The sequence below is a fragment of the Myotis daubentonii genome, chromosome 15 (assembly GCF_963259705.1).
Source record: "Myotis daubentonii chromosome 15, mMyoDau2.1, whole genome shotgun sequence".
NCBI lineage: Eukaryota > Metazoa > Chordata > Mammalia > Chiroptera > Vespertilionidae > Myotis > Myotis daubentonii.
The window spans coordinates 22,728,947-22,747,727 of record NC_081854.1 but is presented as its reverse complement, the minus strand read 5'-3'; the positions used below and the strand labels follow the sequence as shown (position 1 = coordinate 22,747,727).

The following is an 18,781-nucleotide window of genomic DNA, read 5'->3' as shown; positions in this document are numbered from 1 at the left end:
CCACAGGAACGCTGGCTGAGTGGAAATTCTACCACTAGAAGGAAAGAGAAAAGCACTGAGACTCAGAGGAGGTGTGGAAGTAAAGTGCAGAGGTACAGAGGCGCACGCTGAAAGGGCTGGCAGCTGAGGACGCAGCGCACATGGAAAGGGCTGGCGGCTGAGGACACGGCGCATGTGGAAAGGGCTGACAGATGGGCTGGCAGCTGGGGACACGGCACACGTGGAGAGGGTTGGCGGCTGAGGATGAGGTTGTCTTTTTCAATCAGGAGGGAGTCTCAAGCTCCCGACTGCTCTGAACTCCAGTTCCAGGTGAATCTTTAGAGACTCAGACTCATACGGGGGAAAACTGGACTGCATCAGGCAGAACTTGAGGGTGGCTTTCTCTCAGAGGTGCTTGCAGCGATTACAGGAACACTGACACATGGGGCCTCTTAGGGTAGGACTGGGGAGCAGCCATAGCTGCTTGCTCCACCCTGTTGATCCCCTGAGACCCCGCCCCACCCAAGCTGTGCACAGAGGCTTTTGCATATGAAAGGCCTGGCCCTTTGCAAACTGAAAATTACCTAACAAACTGCAGCTGAATCAGAGAGACTCAGAACTTCCAAATGAAGGTTCAAGGCCCCACAGCAGCTTGCATTGCTTCACAGCTGGGTCTCATCTGGGCACCTCTAAACCCCAAACAAAGAAGAGGAATCTCTCCATAGATCCTGCTGGGTAGCCTCAGGCAGAGGCTAAATTAGCACCTCCTTAGAGATCCAAGAGCCAGTGTACCCAGTGGTCAGAGTGGGACCATCCAGATTACAACTCTTCAGATCCATAAGGGACACACTCAGGGGGCAGACTCAGTGAGCACCAAAGCCCCACTGAAGCAAGTCTTGCCCCAGAAGAGTGTCTCCAGCTCAGAAGTTCTCCCACTGCAGACACAGCTGATTCTCACAGCCAATTGGCCTCGAGGTCAATTCCTCCCAGTGATACCTACAACAATCAAGACTTAACTACAACAAGACTGTGCACAAAGCCCACAAAGAGGTGCACCAAGAGTGTCCACCTCAGATAATTGGGGAGGCTGAGCCACTGGGCCCTATAGGATACCTAACACAGAAAGCCACTCTATCAACACAGGGAAGCATAAAAAATGCGGAGACAAAGAAACAAGTCACAAATGACAGAAATGGAGGAAAGCAAACTACTGATATAGAGTTCAAAACCACACTTTTAAGGTTTTTCAAGAATTTTCTAGAAACCGCCGATAAATTTAGTGAGACCCTCAAGAAATCTAGTGAGACCCTCGAAGTTATGAAAAATGACAACTAGAAATTAAGCATACACTGACTGAAATAAAGGATATTATGCAGAGTTCCAACAGCAGACGAGAGGATCCCAAGAATCAAGTCAAAGATTTGAAATACGAAGAAGCAAAAATTACCCAACGGGAAAAACAAAAAGAAAAAAGAATCCAAAATTATGAAGATAGTGTAAGGAGCCTCTGGAACAACTTCAAGTGTACCAATATCCAAATTATGGGGGTGCCAGAAGAAGACAGAGAGCAAGATATTGGAAACCTATTTGAAGAAATAATGACAGAAAACTTCACCTACATGGTTGAAAGAAATAGACTTACAAGTCCAGGAAGCACAGAGAACCCCAAACAAAAGGAATCCAAAGAGGACCACACCAAGACACATCATAATTAAATAATTGCCAAGAGCAAAAGACAAAGAGAAAATATTAAAAGCAGCCAGAGAAAAACAATCAGTTACCTATATGACTGTCAGCTGATTTCTCAACAGAATCTTTTCAGGACAGAAGGGAGTGGCAAGAAATATTGAAAGTGATGAATAGCAAGAACCTACAACCAAGATTACTTTACCCAGCAAAGCTGTCATTAAGAATTGAAGGTCAGATAAAGAGCTTCACAGGTAAGAAAAAGCCAAAGGAGTTCATCACCACCAAACCAGTATTATATGAAATGGTGAAAGGTATCCTTTAAGAAGAGGAAGAAGAAGAAAAAGGTAAAGATACAAATTATGAACAACAAATACACATCTATCAACAAGTGAATCTAAAAATCAAGTGAATAAATAATCTGATGAACAGAATAAACTGGTGAATATAATAGAATCAGGGGCATAGAAAGGGAGTGGACTGACTATTCTCACGGGGGGGAAGGATGTGGGGGGTGTGGGAAGAGACTGGACAAAAATTGTACACCTATGGATGAGAACAGTGGGTGGTGGGGGTGACGGTAGAGGGTAAGGTGGGAACTGGGTGGAAGGGAGCTATGGGGGGAAAAAGAGGAACAACTGTAATAATCTGAACAATAAAGATTTAATTAAAAAATATATAAATAATGAAGGATAGAAATCGCAGGATCTAATATAATAAAAAAGAAACATGCAAATTGACCATACCTCCACTATGCCCCAAGCCACGCCCACCAGCCAATCAGAGTGACTATATGCAAATTACCCAGCCAAGATGGCGGCCTGGTCCCCCCCAACTGCCCTCCTCTGCTGGCCTGGTCACCCCTAACTGCCCTCTCCTGCTGACCTGGTTGCCCCTAACTGCCCTCCCCTGCAGGCCTGGTCACCCCCAACTGCCCTCCCCTGCTGGATTAATCACTCCTAACTGACCTCACCTGCAGGCCTGGTTGCCCCCAACTGCCCTCCCTTTCTGGCCTGGTCCCCCCCAACTTCCCTCTCCCATGGGCCTGGTCCCCACCCAACTGCACTCCCCTGCCAGCATGGTCACCCCTAACAGCCCTCCCCTGCTGGCCCTGTTGCCCCCAACTTCCCTCCCCTCCTGGCCTGGTCACCCCAACTGCCCTCTCCTGCTGGCCCAGTCAACCCCAACTGCCTTCCCCTACCGGCCTGGTTGCCCCTAACTTCCCTCCCCTGCCAGCCTTGTAGTCCCTAACTGCCCTCTCCTGCCATCCCAGTAACCCCAACTGCCCTCCCTTGCTGGCCTGGTTGCCCCTAACTGCCCTCCCCTGCCGGCCTGGTTGCCCCTAACTGCCCTTCTCTACTGGCCCAGTCACCCCCAACTTCCCTCCCCTGCCAGCCTGGTCACCCCAGCTGCCCTCCCCTGCCAGCCTGGTCACCCCCAACTGCTCTCTCCTGCTGGCCTGGTTGCCCCAACTCCCCTCCCCTGCCAGCCTGGTACCCCCTAACTGCCCTCTCCTGATGGCAAAGTCACCCTAACAGCCCTCCCCGGCTGGGCTGATCGCCCACAACTGCCCTCCCCTGCCGACCATCTTTTGGCAGCCATCTTGTGCCCACATGGTGGTGGCCATCTTGTGTGTGGGTGTGATGGTCAATTTGCATATTACCTCTTTATTATATAGGATAGTACTGGAAGTCCTAGCCACAGCAGTAAGACCAGAAGAAATAAAAGGCATCCAAATTGGAAAGGAAGAAGTAAAATTGTCATTATTTGCAGATGACATGATACTGTACATAGAGAACCCAAAAAATACCACCAAAAACTACTAAAACTAAGAAATTAATTCAGTACATTAGCAGGATACAAAATAAATATTAAAAAAACAGTTGCAATTTTATATACCAGTAATAAACTATCAGAAAAAGAAACTAAAAAAACAATTCCACTTACAACTGCATCAAGAAAAAATAATGTACTTTAGAATAAGTTTAACCAAAGAGGTAAAAAACCTGAACCTGGAAAATTATAGATACTGAAGAAAGAAACTGAAGCTACATATAAAAGGAAGCATATACTGTGCTAATGGATTGGAAGAATTAACATGATTAAAAATCCATACCACCCAAACCAATCTACAGATTCAATGCAACTCTTATCAAAATGCCAAGTGCTTACTTCAGAGAATTAGAACAAATACTCACAAATTTACATGGAACCACAAAAGAACCTGAATAATCTTGAGAAAGAAGAACAGATTTGGAAGTATCATGCTACCCAATATCTACAAGGCCAGAGCAATCAAAACAGCATGGTACTGGCATAAAAACAGACATATAGATCAATGGAATAGAATAGAAAGCTCAGAAATAAACCCATGCCATTATGTTCAATTAATATCTGACAAAGAAGGCAACAATAATACAATGGGATAGAGAAAGTCTGGCTTTCAGTCAAGAGAGCGACATAGGTAAATGCAGTACTTGCTGCCTCCCACAACCACATCAAAATTTACAACTAAAAATATAAAACAACCATCATAAAGAGCCACGTGAAATCTAGCTGAATGGAAGTCCTATAACTAGGGAATTAAAGAAGTACATGAAGATTGGTAAGAGGGCAGAGATGTGGGGTGGAATTGAGGAACCGGTTGGTACCACACCCACGTGTGGTGGTTTAAAATTGGGAGGAATATTTTTGCTGTGAAGGTTTCCCCTGAGGAGTGAGGGGTCTTGCCTCACAACAGCCTCATCAATCGGCTGCCTCCTGCATGCCCCCTACTGGGGATCGAGCCCATAATCCAGGCATGTACCCTGACCGGGAATTGAACCATGACCTCCTGGTTCATAGGTCGACCCTCAACCACTGAGCCATGCCAGCAGGGCGCAAGCAGAGCTCTTAAAGGGCCCATGCACCGGACTTAAGACTCCCTCCCTCTGAGCTCCAGCATTGAGGCAGCAGCTTGAAAGGAACCTGGGACATTCAGGGAGGAACTAACTTGTCTGGAATGAGGACAAGAGCTAGAGGAGAAGCTTTCTCCCAAACAGGAGTGCTGGTGGAGAGGCCAGTGTTCCTTTGCTGAGCCCTCCCTGTGACAGAGCTGACAGGCTGAACAATATCTGAATCTCCATCACCCTGGCTCATACTTTTTGCCCTTCCCTGGTGATTCCCTGAGACCCCATCTCTCCCTACTTGCAGGCCTATCCAAGCCGTTTCCAGTGGCTTTTTCATACAACTGGCCTCTCTTGCCTCATGTTTCAGACATTCCTAAAATCTCTCAAAGAAGCAGCACCTGGCCTCATCATGCTCCATACAGCTCACTAAGTGGCCCCAGATCCAGCATTAGTGGCAGCTGGTGTTGGTTCAGAGCTTGGCTTCTCCTGGACATCTCCAAGCCCAGCACAAGTAGCAGCCATCTGAAGATAGCTTTGTAGCTCAAAACACAGGCGGCAGGTGACCTCAGACTGCACCTCCTGGGGAGCCCGAGCCAGTACACCCAGTGGACAGGTTTAGACCACAATGGAGCACCATGCAATCTCTTCCACAAGAGACACACTCAAGGGGAGGACTCAATAGGCACAACAGTCCCACTGACATGAGTCCTGCTCCATGGAGTGTGCCCTAGCACAGCTGATGATTCTCCATGGTAGTCAAAGCCAGTCCTTGTAGCCAACTGGCCTACAGATAAATCCCTCCCATTCATATGCCAAAAGCAATCAAGGCTCAACTACAACATGAGGGTATACACAGAGGGGAGGGGAAGTACCTGGAATGCCCACCTCGGGTGAACGGAAAGGCTGTGCCATTGGACCCTACAGGACACCTACTACACTAGGCCACTCTACCAAGCCTGGGAGATATAGCATCTCTACCTATACTAAATAGAAACAAAGAAAGGCTGCCAAAATGAGGAGATAAAGAAACATGTTTTCTGAAGAACAAAACTCCAGAAAAAGAACTAAACAAAATAGAGACAAGCAATCCACCAAATGCAGAGTTTAAAACACTGGCTATAAGGATGCTGAAGGAATTTAGAATAAAATAGGACATGGAAACTATAAAAAAAACACTCAGAAATAAAGGATACACTAACTGAAATTAAGAATAATTTATAGGGAATTAATTGTAGAGTAGATGAACCCAGGAATCAAATGATTGATTTGAAATATAAGGAAGCAAAAAGCACCCAATCAGAAAAGCAAAAAGAATCCAAACAAATGAGGATAGTTTAAGGAGCCTCTGGGATAACTTCAAGTATACCAACATTCACATCATAGGGGCACTGGAAGGAGAGAGAGCAAGAAATTGAAAACCTATTTGAAAAAATGACAGAAAACTTCCCTAACCTGATAAAGGAAATAGACATACAAGTAAGTCCAGGATGTGCAAAGTCTAAAACAAGATGAATCCAAAGAGGCCCTCACCAAGACCCATTCAATTAAAATGCAAAAACTTAAAGACAAAAAGGATCATAAAAGCAGCAAGACAAAAGCAGCTGGTTACCTATAAGGGAGCTCCCATAAGACTGTCAGCTGATTGCTCAAAAGAAACTTTGCAGGCTAGAAGAGACTGGCAAGAAATATTCAATGTGATGAAAAGCAAGGACCTACAACCAAGATTACCCAGCAGAACTATCATTTATAATCAAGGACAGATAAAGAGCTTTCTAAACAAGAAAAAGCTAGAGTTAATCACCATCAAATCAGTATTATATGAAATGTTAGAGCATCTTTTTGAAGGAGTAGGAGAAGAAGAAGAAAAAGAAGAGATTAAAAATATTAACAATAAAATGGCAATAAATACATATCTATCAATAATTGAATCTAAAAAAATCAAGAAGAACAAAAACAGACTCATAGATACAGAGAACATATTAACCTTTGCCAGATAAAAGAGGGTTTGGGAAATGGGTGAAAAAGGTGAAGGGATTAAGAACTACAAATTGGTAGTTACAGAATAGTCGTGGGGTTGTAAAGTATAGCATAGGAAATATAATCAATAATATATTAATAACTATGTATGCTGTCAGATGGTATGAAACTTAATGGGATGAACACGTAGTAAGTTGTATAATGTCTAATCACTGGAATGTACACCTGAAACTAATATATTATTGTATGTCAACTGTCATGAAAAAAACTAGTAAAAAATAGTAATCTTTATATGCACAGCACTGCCGTGACAAGGATTTAAAATTCATAATAATGTAAACACTGATTTCAACCAAAATTATGATTTTGGTGAGAGTGAGATTGGGGCATAGGAGATATGTGTGTGTGTTTGCATGTGCATATGTGTTGGATTCGGGATAAAAAAAGTACTAAATTATTATTTTCTTGGTGAGAAAATATTGATAAGGATTAAACTTTAAAAAAACAATTGCAGCCGAAACCGGTTTGGCTCAGTGGATAGAGCGTCGGCCCGCAGACTGAAAGGTCCCGGGTTCGATTCCGGTCAAGGGCATGTACCTGGGTTGCGTACACATCCCCAGTGGGAGATGTGCAGGAGGCAGCTGATCGATGTTTCTCTCTCATCGATGTTTCTAACTCTCTATTTCTCTCCCTTCCTCTCTGTAAAAAATCAATAAAATGTATTTTTTAAAAAAAACAAAAAAACAAAAAAAAACAATTGCAAAATAGCAACATAACTATATTTGTTAGAGACATGAAGGAAACACCAAAAGAAACTGCAAAATAAAATAAAGTAGATCCCTCTAGGGAGAGGGAAACTGGGAAGCAGGGCAAGAGACTGTCTTTTTTAAAGGAATAAGTCTTATAAAACCACTTGACTCTTTACTTTGAACACTGTGCATATATAACTTTGATAGTAACTTTCATTAAAATAAATCTATAAATGTATACAATTCTGACTATAAATAGGAAAGAAGAGCTGGGAAAGACTGGAATTCAGGGTATAGGTAGAAGTATTAGAGAGAATATAATTTAAAAGATATAGGAAGGCCCTAGCCAGCTTGGCTCAGTGGATAGAGCGTCAGCCTGCAGACTGAGGGGTCCCGGGTTCGATTCCGGCCAAGGGCACACGCCTGGGTTGTGGCTCGATCCCCAGTGGGGGGGGGGGGGTGTGTGCAGCAAATCAATGATTCTCTCTCTTCATTGATGTTTCTAACTCTCTCTCCTTCTCTCTTTCTGTCTGAAATCAATAAAGAAATATATTTTCAAAAATAAAAGATATAGGAAAAAACCCAAGGTGTAGGTGAGGTTTCAGGGAAGTTCATGCTAAAGAGATTTCAGTTCTCTTCTGGAACCAGGGAAGCCTGCTCATGACCACTTGTACTGAAACCTTACAACAGCCTGCCCTACCCAGTTCCCCATCACTCACCTGTATATTGACCATCTGACATCTCTCTCTCCACTATCCAAGGTTCCTTCCCTTGCTCCAATAAGGAGATCATGTTGGGCTTGGAAATGGAGAGTCCTGTTTACAGAAAAAAATGAAAGTGAGAGAGGCAGATAGAATGTTCTATAGTTGTTCCAGGACTCACATCTCTTGGTCATTAGGCAAGAAAGGACATTAGATGAAGGGCTAGAGAATGGAGGATGAAGAATATGAAACTTCTTCCATAGCAGTGGTTCTCAAAGTGCTAGAGCAAAAGAACCATCACCTAGTAACATCAGAAATATATATTCCCAGTCCCTAACCCAGACTTATTGAATCAGAAAACATAACAGTTCTCAAACTTTCATGGGCATTGGAATCATTTGGAGGGCTCATAAAAACCCAGACAACTGGGCTATTCCCAGGGTTTCTGATTCCATAGTCTAGAACAGCCGTGGGCAAACTACGGCCCGCGGGCCGGATCTGGCCCATTTGAAATGAATAAAACTAAAAAAAAAAAAAAAAGACCGTACCCTTTTATGTAATGATGTTTACTTTGAATTTATATTAGTTCACACAAACACTCCATCCATGCTTTTGTTCCGGCCCTCCGGTCCAGTTTAAGAACCCATTGTGGCCCTCGAGTCAAAAAGTTTGCCCACCCCTGGTCTAGAATGGGACCCCATAATTTGCAATTTAACATATTCCCATGGCACACTGATACTGCTATTCCAAACCATTATTCTACAGCAAAGGGTGTTACTCATTTCTAATTCTAAAAATATAATTCAAATCATTCCCTGAGAATAGAAGTAGAAATTCAGCTAACCACTAAATATTCCCAATGGAGGAAGCAAAAACACCCCAGAGGGAAGGTTTTGAGTTATGGGGAAGAGACATCCTTACCAAGCCATACCAAATTCCCGTAGTTCTCCAACATGACATCTCTGTATAAAGCCTTCTGAGATGGGCTCAGCCATTCCCACTCTTCTTGGGAAAAACCTAGAGCCACATCCCTAAAGGTTACCAACCCCTGAAATTAAAAAAAAAAAATCTTGTTTGTCAAGTGCTCCCATACAGTCATAGCCAAAAGGAGGAGGAGGAGGAGGTGGAGGAGGAGGAGGAGGAGGAGGAGGAGGAGGAGGAGGAGGAGGAGGGGAGGAGGAAGAAGAAGAAGAAGAAAAGAGTTCTGCCAGAGTTCAAAGATCTAATTGGTCCAAGGAAAATTATTATTAGGGAACAAATACATGCCCAGGTTTTTCAAATATTTTAAGAAAAAGAGGGACATATCAAAAACAGACTCACCCCTTGAAAATTATACATGTTTGTGAAAGAGAAAGGAAATATACACAGAAAATATTAGCTTATAGCATGAAACATGAATTTATGACTTGAAAGTATATGAATAAAGGCAAAGTTTTATGTTTTATGTTACCTATATAAGTATCAAGACATTCTTACATGGAGAATTCTTTTATATACCCCAAACTGAGATATCACCTGGCTCAAAGTAGTGAAAGAAGGTCTAGAATTTGGTTTTAACAAAAGGGTATGGTCTGAAATTTAGAATCTATATGTGAGGAGAAACTTCCATGAGTGTATCTTGAAGAAATAATGAAGCATATGTGAAGAGATTTAGATCGGAAGGTTATATTTAAAAATTTGGAAAAAACTTACATGTCCAAAAATTAGAGTTTAAGCTATACCACTGATATAACAAGCTGTATGAGGGGAAGGATACATGCTTTATAAGCTCATGTATATCCAGTGTCTATTATAAAACCTGTCACATTGTAAATACTCAAGAAATATTTGCTTCTTAGTGAAGATCCTTATGTACATCCGTATGAAGGAAAAGTACTCAATACTTCAAAATGACAGTTCCATTTTGCATTGGATGGTCTCATTTTATATTAAAAATAATTAAATATCAAATATGGTTATTCTACACAGTAAGATATGAATAAAGGTGGCTAGAGAAAAGAAAACATAGAACTACATAGTGTTACATAACTTTCATGTACACCTCTATACTTCTGTGTTGCAGAAGGCTAACCTATATTGATGACATCAAGAGACTCCTTTTTCCTACCCCATTTTTAGTTGGGTTAAAATCACATGAAAGATATGGGAGGGAGGTGATCAGGGCTCAACATTTTTTCTCCTGGCTCCCTCCTTGTAACACTACCCTGTGTGATCTCTGTCCTTCAATCAAAGGCCACAGTGGCTGTCAAGGGACCTCCCCAACTCAGATATCTTTCTTTGGGTTCAGGCCTAAACTCAGTAAACCCCAAGGTATAGCACTATCCTTTGTAGTTTTTCTATATACTTGTAAACAGTCCCCTTTTGAGTTTCTTACCAAAACCCTGACTGATTAACATGTTGATCCAATGTACTTCTAGGATATGACCAGAGATTCAACAAAAACACCACTAGGCAACTCTACTATGCTTCCTTAATAAATTCACTCTCCCACTCCCCGACGACTATTTCATACTGGCTGTCTCTCTAACCACCACCAAGTCCTATCCTGTTCTCACTCTGAACTTCTTCATCCTCTAGCCCAGCAGTCACCAACCTTTCAGATCTCGCAGACCACTTGGTCCACGGACCACCGGCTGGCGACCGCTGGCCCACCGTATATGTTTACTGACCTGTATCTGTACTCATATATTCTGCCTTCCCTCTGTTACTACAGATAAAACTCTGGGCTTCCTATCTAAGACCAATCCCTCCACTTGTACAAACAAGGACATTGTCTCCTTTCTTCCTTGTAAACATCATGGAGATATCAGAACCTCCCTTGTATTACCAGTATTTTCTCACTTTACTGAATTATTCCTATTAGTATACAAACTGATGCAATCTTTTCCATCTACAAATAGATAGATAAACAGATTTCTTTCCATGACCTCACGCTGGCTATTGTCCCATTTTTCTACTCTTTTTAATAACAAAAGTCTTAACTGTGGTAATATACACAATGGAATACTATGCTGTGGTAAAAAAGAAGGAATTCTTACCATTTGCAACAGCATGGATGGAACTGGAGAGCATTATGCTAAGTGAAATAAGCCAGTCAGAGAAAAATAAATATCACATGATCTCACTCATTTGTGGAATATAATGAACAACATAAACTGATGAACAAAAACAGACCCAGAGACAGAAAAGCATCGATCAGACCATCAAACCTCAGAGGGAAGGGAAGGGAGGGTGGGAGTAAGGGGGAGAGATCAACCAAAGGACTTGTATGCATGCATGCATGCATATAAGCCTAACCAATGGACACAGACACCAGGGGGGTGAGGGCATGAGTGGGAGGGGGTGGGGGGCAATGGGGGGATAAGGACACATATGTAATACCTTAATCAATAAAAAATTTAAAAAATAACAAAAGTCTTCCAAAGACTTGTTTGGATCAGTGATGTCCAACAGAATATAACATGAGCCACAAATGTAATTTAAACTTTTTTAGTAACTACATTAAAAAGGTATATGCAATAAGTAATTTAGTAATATTTTTATTTAACCCAATATATCTAAAATGTTATTTCAACCTATAATAAATATGAAAATATTAATGCTTTACATTACTTTTTTACTGAATCTTCAAAATCCAGTATGTATTTTATACTTATATGGCACATCTCAATTTGGAGTAGTCACATGTAGCTAATGGTACATTATTAGACATGCCTGTCCAGAGCTCATAAACATGCTCTGGGTATTTGAGTTTCCAGAATTTCCCACTCAAATGCCTTCAAGCCTACTTCCAGAGCCTGCCTATACTTCTTATGTGTCCAAAATTCTTTTGATCTGTCTCTATCCTCACTTTTTTTAGCCCTCTATTCTCTTTTAAATCTATTGCAATGATGCTTTCATTCAAATCACTCCATAAAGTAGCTCTTTTAAGGCTATCAGTAGCTTCCATGTTACTAAATCCAGCAGTCAGTTCTCAGTCTTCATCTTCCTCAGTCTCTCTCAGAATAATGTAACTCAGTTGATCATCACCTTGAACATTTTCTACTCTTGACTTCCTGGACCCATACTCTTCTTGTTCTCCTTCTACATCAATCCTGCTCTCTTTTGCTGGTTCTTCCTTTTGTTGTCAGCCTCTCAATGATGAATGCCCTAAATTCAGTCCTTGACCTCTTTCCTAACTACATTTACCACAGTCCTACCCTCAAGGTAATCTCATCCTGTCCTGTGTATGGCTTTAAATACACTAATGGCTCTCAAGCTCACATCTCCAGTTCTGAACTCCAGATATATAATCAATATTCCTCTTGGATATCCAATAGGTCTCTCAAACTTAATATATACAACTCAATTCTTTTTTTTCTTTTTTTACAGAATGGGTACCTTAAAAAAAGAAATTACCATTATTGGTGCATAATTTATATGCAGTAAGATGCACACGTTTCAAGTGTATAAATTTGAGTTTTAACAACTGTATACATATGTGACTAGAAACATTTCTGTCACTCCAAAAGGGTTGCCCCTTCACCGTCAACTCCAAACCCCACTCCAAGGCAACTACCAATCTGCTTTCTGTCACTATAAATTCCATGTTCTTTTCTAGAATTTCACATAAATGGAATCAGATGGTGTGCCAGTTATCGATTTACGGCCTCACAGTTGCAAGTTGCTAAACTGCAGTTTGGCCCTTTCAATCTTTTTCCTTTGCGGACTGACGTAATGTTAACTTTTTCCAGTAGAGGGAGCCAGGGAGATGTTGCAAGAGGAAAGTGCTTTGCTTCTAACTTCCAGACATGTTCCCCAGGGCAGGCAGCTTCTCCAGCCCAATCCCACAGTGTGCCTGCTTCTCCAGTGGCTGGCAGCCAGCACCCTCCTCAGGCACCCACCTCAGGCAGTTTCCTAGCCGAGTGCCTCTGGTGAGACACTTCTTTGTAAACTGTTTTGTCTAGCGCCCTGGAGAACTGACTTCTGGTAAGTTCCAGAGGGTGGATTCCAGCAGGTTCCACAAGTGCAGCACCATAGAGACTCCTTTGCCCTTTAGTGAGTCAAGGCCAAGGGTTTTCCCATGAGATCAGGGTCCCTGGGATGTCATCGAGTTCTCTATCTTAGATCTTAGGGTTAGCGACTGCTCCTCCTATCTGCTGTTTCTATATTCTTTAGCAGTCTCTTTATTTCTTAATAGCCAATCCCTCTTACTCCAATCCCCTGCTATAATGCATAATGTATATTTAGCCTTCTCTCTTCAAACTACTGTGTGGGTTTCAGGCTCCTGATTGGACCTGACAAATATAGTATATGCCTCCTGTCTTCTTTCCTTCACTGTAATGTCTGCATGATTCATCCACATTATTGCATGTATCAGTCAGTAGTCACTCCTTATTGCTGAGTAGTATTCCAATGAACAGATAAACCAATCTGTTTATCCACTCACCATGATGGACATTTGGGTTGTTTCCAGTTTGGAAAAATATGAATAAAACTGCTATAAGCATTCATGTACAAGTTTCATCACATGCTTGAGCATAACACTGAGTAAAAGAGATACCAACTGTCTCATGGAAGGATTATATGAACAAACTAGAGGCCTGATGCAGGAAATCCGTGCAAGAGTAGGCCTTCCTTCCCCCAGCTGCCGGCACCAGCTTCCCTCTGGCACCCGGGACCCAGGCTTCCCCCGCAGCCCCGGCTTCATCCAGAAGGACATCTGGTCTAATTAGCATATTACGCTTTTATTATTATAGAAGATGGTGGAGAAAGAGAAGTGGAGAGAGGACTCACTGGGCTATCTGTGACTCTCTCTGTAGTCCAAAGTCCTAAAAAATGAGGTAGCATTTCTGGAAACAAAGTGAAAACCTCAACTTACCTGGGATTCACACAGTCCAACAGCCATTCTTCCTTCCTTCTTCAATTTTCTCTTTTGGAGAACAAAGTCCTGAGAAGGGACAGTTAAGAAAGAAAAAATGGCAGACCATCCCTATGTTGCTGATCTTAGACTTACAAAGATAGAGCTATTGCCCATGTTGTGATCCCCACAGCCTCAGCCTTACTCACTTCCAAGATCTGAGAAAAAGGCCAAAACTGATATTAATCCCTGAAGTTATGACTAATAAGAAGAATATATAGCCTGAATTCACCAAAATCTAAAATCCATCCTATGGCTAACAAGGAAGTATGATCTGGTCATGGTTGGCCCTTAGACTTCATTGTCCCCTTGTTCACTCCACTCTAGGCACACAGGTTTCCTTACAGTTCCTCAAACACTGTGTGCAGTCTTTCTTCAAGGCTGCTGTTGCTTTTGCTTTTCCTATTGCCTGGACATGCCTCACTCCCTCTCTTCATTTCTGTGCTCAGTTGTCACCATATCAGAGGGACTTCCAGTCACTTTTTCCTTATTTTGATTTATTTTTCTTCTTAGCATTTAACACGCTCTAACATAGTACTTATTTTTTCCCTACTTACAGTTGTCTTTCCAATCAATGGTGTAGATCTAAGAGAGCAAGGATTTGTTGGGTCCACTGGTATATCTCTAGTGCTACAATAATGCAAAAATCATTATTAAGTTCTCAAAAAATATTTGGTAAGTGAATAAATAAATCTTACTGTGACTCCTGTAATATGTAATATGTTGTATTTATCATTAACTTATGTAATCTTCACAAAACTGCAAAGATAGTTGTTATTATCACCATTTCACCAACAAGTGAAATTGAGGTTCAAAAAAGCTTAAATAACTAACTTGAAGTCATAAGAGTCAGACTATAGTGTGACTCAAGCACTGGTTCTCTTTTAAGAGACCACAGTGCTTGAATGGAAAATATTCAATATAAACTGAGAAATCAATGCCATATATTTCTTAGAGAAGCAGCTTTCGGGATAGTATATGTTACCTCTATTATTCTACAGAAATGAAGCCTGAGGCAATCATTGCCAAATTATAACACTAAACCAATAACAAACTCCATAGCCTCAAATATGTTCCTTGTACTCTCAGAGCCATAATTTATCTATTCTGAATAGTTATGCTTGACCTAAAATTTAGGATACATGACACCCTAATTCTGGGCTACTCTGCACTAGCCAACTCAGTCTCTAACAAAGTTACTTCCTTAGTGCGATGCAGCTTGAAATTGTCCATAAAAGCCTTTGTAATCTGAGAGGAAAATCAAAGTCTTCTCAGCATCTGAGAGCCCTAAGTAGTATCTGCATAAGAGAAATGTATTTTAAATTTTTATTGGCAAAAAAGCTGTGTATCCTTTGGGTAATATTTTCCAAGTTTGAGATGAGCCATCTAAAAAAAAGCTGTATTAAAGACTTGAGCATTATATAGCCCACAACCTGCTCCCAGACTTTCTACTCCTTCACTCATTGTCTATATGACCTTGGACAATTTAATCCACTTCTCAGAAACTTTTTTTCCTTACTGTCAAGACTGCATGAGCCCAACTCTTGGCATACGGAAGTGATCCTTGTTTCCACTTAGATTCTCATACACATTTGGAAAGGAAACGAGAATATTTTTATTTATTAACTGAGAAAGTCAGAACCAAAAATTTAGCTCACTTAGTACATCAGAAAAAGAGCTGTGGATCAACCTCTCTCAGTGCCAAACATGAAAGAGTATGACGAGGAAAATGTTAAAATCTCCAATTCCATGGCCAAAGGAGAGGAAGACTGAGCTTTCAGGTTTCGATTTCCCATTGCACAGGCAGCCAGTTTGAGGATGGTCTCACTACAAGGTCCTCAGACTGGGTTCTGTGATTCACAAAGGGACTGAAGGAAGAGAACCAGATTTAGTTCTTATGTTCCAGAGGTTCCTAGTCCAAGACCACCGACAATACTCTCCAATACCCTTAGAACCCAGGGCCTCTATTTTTTACTTTAGTGATTAAAAGCAAGGACTAGAGCAGGGATGGGCAACCCCTGGCACTCGTTCCAAACATGGTATGCCAGTAACTTTTGCTGGCACGCAAACCCCTCTCTTATAATCTTCCATTTACAATTGTGAATCTTTGTTCTCAGTGATGAATTTTGTTATGTCTCGTAATAGGAGTAGCCTGACAGATGAAAGTAGTCGCTCTGAAGGTCACAAAAATATAAACCTGATGTAAAATCTGTCATTAGTGATGCAGCAGCAGAAGTCCCACTGATAATATCAAACGGAGTCATAAAGTTTTCTATCGGACTATCAGTGTACATATATACATTAAAAAATAAATGTATTTTTCATCATCATATACTGTGTTTTTGTCGCTCAAATGAATTTTATTATTTCTTCAAGGTTCTTCACATACGTACACCTTAAGAGATACCAAGTAGGCGTAACATGTTCTCAAAAAATTAGGGTTGGCATGCAGAAGAATTTTGAGTCAGAGATTTTGCTGGTTTTGGCACGCACTCACAAAAAGGTGGCCCACCCCTGCTCTAGAGCTAATCCCAGTTTTGTCAATTATTAACTGTGTGAACCTGGGCAAGTGATTTTAATCTTCCTGTAAGTCACAGTCACAAGCTGAATCACACACGCACACCAATTCTCACCTAGTCACACCCATAATGTCATACACAAACATAGTCACATTAACACAAAGTTAGAGATGGTGATAACACAATTACTCTGACACACACACACACACACACACACACACACACACACAGTGACACAAAATCACATTCTAGCCCTGACCGGTTTGGCTCAATGGATAGAGCATCAGCCTGTGGACTCAAGGGTCCCAGGTTCGATTCTGGTCAAGGGCATGTACCTTGGTTGCGGGCACATCCCCAGTGGGGAGTGTGCAGGAGGCGGCTGATCCATGTTTCTCTCTCATTGATGTTTCTAACTCTCTATCAATATATATTATTGATTTTTTACAGAGAGGAAGGGAGAGGGATACCCGCAACCAAGGTACATGCCCTTGACCGGAATCGAACCTGGGACCCTTGAGTCCACAGGCTGACGCTCTATCCACTGAGCCAAACCGGTTAGGGCAATAAAATATATTTTTTTAAAAATCACATTCTATCACACCTGTAGCCTGTCACACAGTCACCCAATGACACCCACCTGGTCGTCGTCCCGTCCCAGGCGGTCCACCCCAGCTCACCTCTTGCTCCCACGCAAAGCCAGGCCCAGCTCACCTCCCAGCACCGCGGGTTCTGGAAACGTGACGAGCCACCCGAGACCCGCGACGTTGTCTCCTAGAATCCCCAGCGGCGGGGAGAAGGGCCGGAGGCTGAGGCGCGCTGGACCCCAGAAATCGGCTGGGGAAACATGCAGCTGCACGGGCTTAGACTGTCTCAGCTTTTCCTTGACACTCAGCGAACCACCAGCCCCAGAAGGCTTTGCGCAGCAACGTTCTTTGCTAAACTACATTTCCCAGAGGGCCCAAGGCCCGCCTCTACTTCGCGCTGGCGTTGCGGGCGGCCTTAGGTGCGGTACCGGAGAGCTGAGTGCCTCTCAGGGCGACACTGGCACTCAAATGACCCTGAGCGACTGCGTGTGAGGAAACGGTGATGCTGCGAGTGTGTGTGATTGTAAGCTTAGGTGTGGCCGTTGTTTTATGTGTCTGTCGCTGCACACTTTGTGCTTGCGCACAAGGGGCGACGGGTTCTGTTGGTGCTGAGAGCTTCTGAATTTTAAATCACGTCCTGTGATTGGGAGTCGTTGTGTGACAGACTGCGGGTCTGTCGCGCGGAGAATGTAAGTAATTGTGGTTGTGTGAGAGTACTGTGGCTGACTTTGGGTTGACCGGTTTTGTAACTGTGCTGTTATTCTAGAGGTCGCAGTTTACCCGCGACAGGGGGTGGAACTTTGTTTCTAGTCTCGCCTTTAAGGTTGAGTCCCAGGAAGAAGTCTTTATGTGTCTCAGTGTGTAACTGTTTACAGATCTACCTAACTGTTCTTCCATCCCCATCCCTCACCCCCAGCCATAGGCGGGGTCACTGTTATCTGCATTTTTATATTCCTTTTCTACTTGCACCTGATGTGATGTGGGCACAGAGAGTAGGTAGATTCCATTTGTAGGAAGATGCTCATTTGCACCAAGCCATTTATGTTGTAGCCAGTAGCTCTGGAGTTTCTCCTGTTACTGCTTCCACCTTTTCATTTTACAACTTTAGTGTCCAACTTTAAGAAACTGCCCGCCCCCCCTTCACGCGCACACAAAAGAAGAAAGTGCCCCCAGTCAGGAGGACAAACTCGAGCCCCTGAAGTGATGTTAAAAACAGAGTTGAACAGTAGTTGAAGTTGGGGGGCGGGGGGGGGGGGATTCAGGAACTATTTCAATAGGGGAATAGAGACCAGTATAAAACTGAGCTCAGTTTCAAATACAGCAAGAACAAGTGAATTTATAGGCAAGGAGCAAGTTGGGGAAGGGGGCGGGGTCAGTGTATGGAAAACTACGGAGAGAAGACTTAGGATAGGGAGGAATTCTTGCTAGAATGACCAAAAAGATTCTTGCTGAGAGGAAGCCAGGGTGATCAATTATCACCTGGGTGGATAAGGAACTTAATTAGATATTGTGATCTCATATCAAGAACTCTGGCTAAACCGACCTGACAGAATTCTTGCTAAAACTGAGTGGTGCAAAGGCAAACTGAAGTGAAAAGATTGAAGTCAGGGTAAGAAGAGTTTTCAGCCCTAACTGGTTTAGCTCAGTGGATAGAGTGTCGGCCTGTGGACTGGAGGGTCCCGGGTTCAGTTCCAGTCAAGGGCAAATGCACGGGTTGCATCCCCCATGGGGGCCATGCAGGAGGCAGCCAATCAATGATTCTCTCTCATCATTGATGTTTCTATCTCTCCCTCGCCCTT

At 42.6% G+C, this 18,781-nt stretch overlaps 1 protein-coding gene across 3 annotated transcripts in view; it reads right to left on the bottom strand.

The window, feature by feature from the left end:
- ZNF527 (zinc finger protein 527) overlaps positions 1-17,294 on the bottom strand; it is a 35,441-nt gene extending 18,147 nt beyond the window's left edge. Inside the window, exons 1-5 of one of the 3 annotated variants that reach the window (XM_059666715.1) lie at positions 17,076-17,294; positions 14,437-14,509; positions 13,841-13,909; positions 8,902-9,028; positions 7,999-8,094 (exon numbers count right to left, since the gene is read on the bottom strand). In XM_059666715.1, the coding sequence (XP_059522698.1) occupies positions 7,999-8,094; positions 8,902-9,028; positions 13,841-13,867 (250 nt within the window). In that variant the 5' untranslated portion in view covers positions 13,868-13,909; positions 14,437-14,509; positions 17,076-17,294. The remainder of the gene's footprint in view (positions 1-7,998; positions 8,095-8,901; positions 9,029-13,840; positions 13,910-14,436; positions 14,510-17,075) is intronic. The other 2 variants (XM_059666714.1, XM_059666716.1) reach the window with 2 other exon arrangements.
- Positions 17,295-18,781: the final 1,487 nt, after the last annotated feature.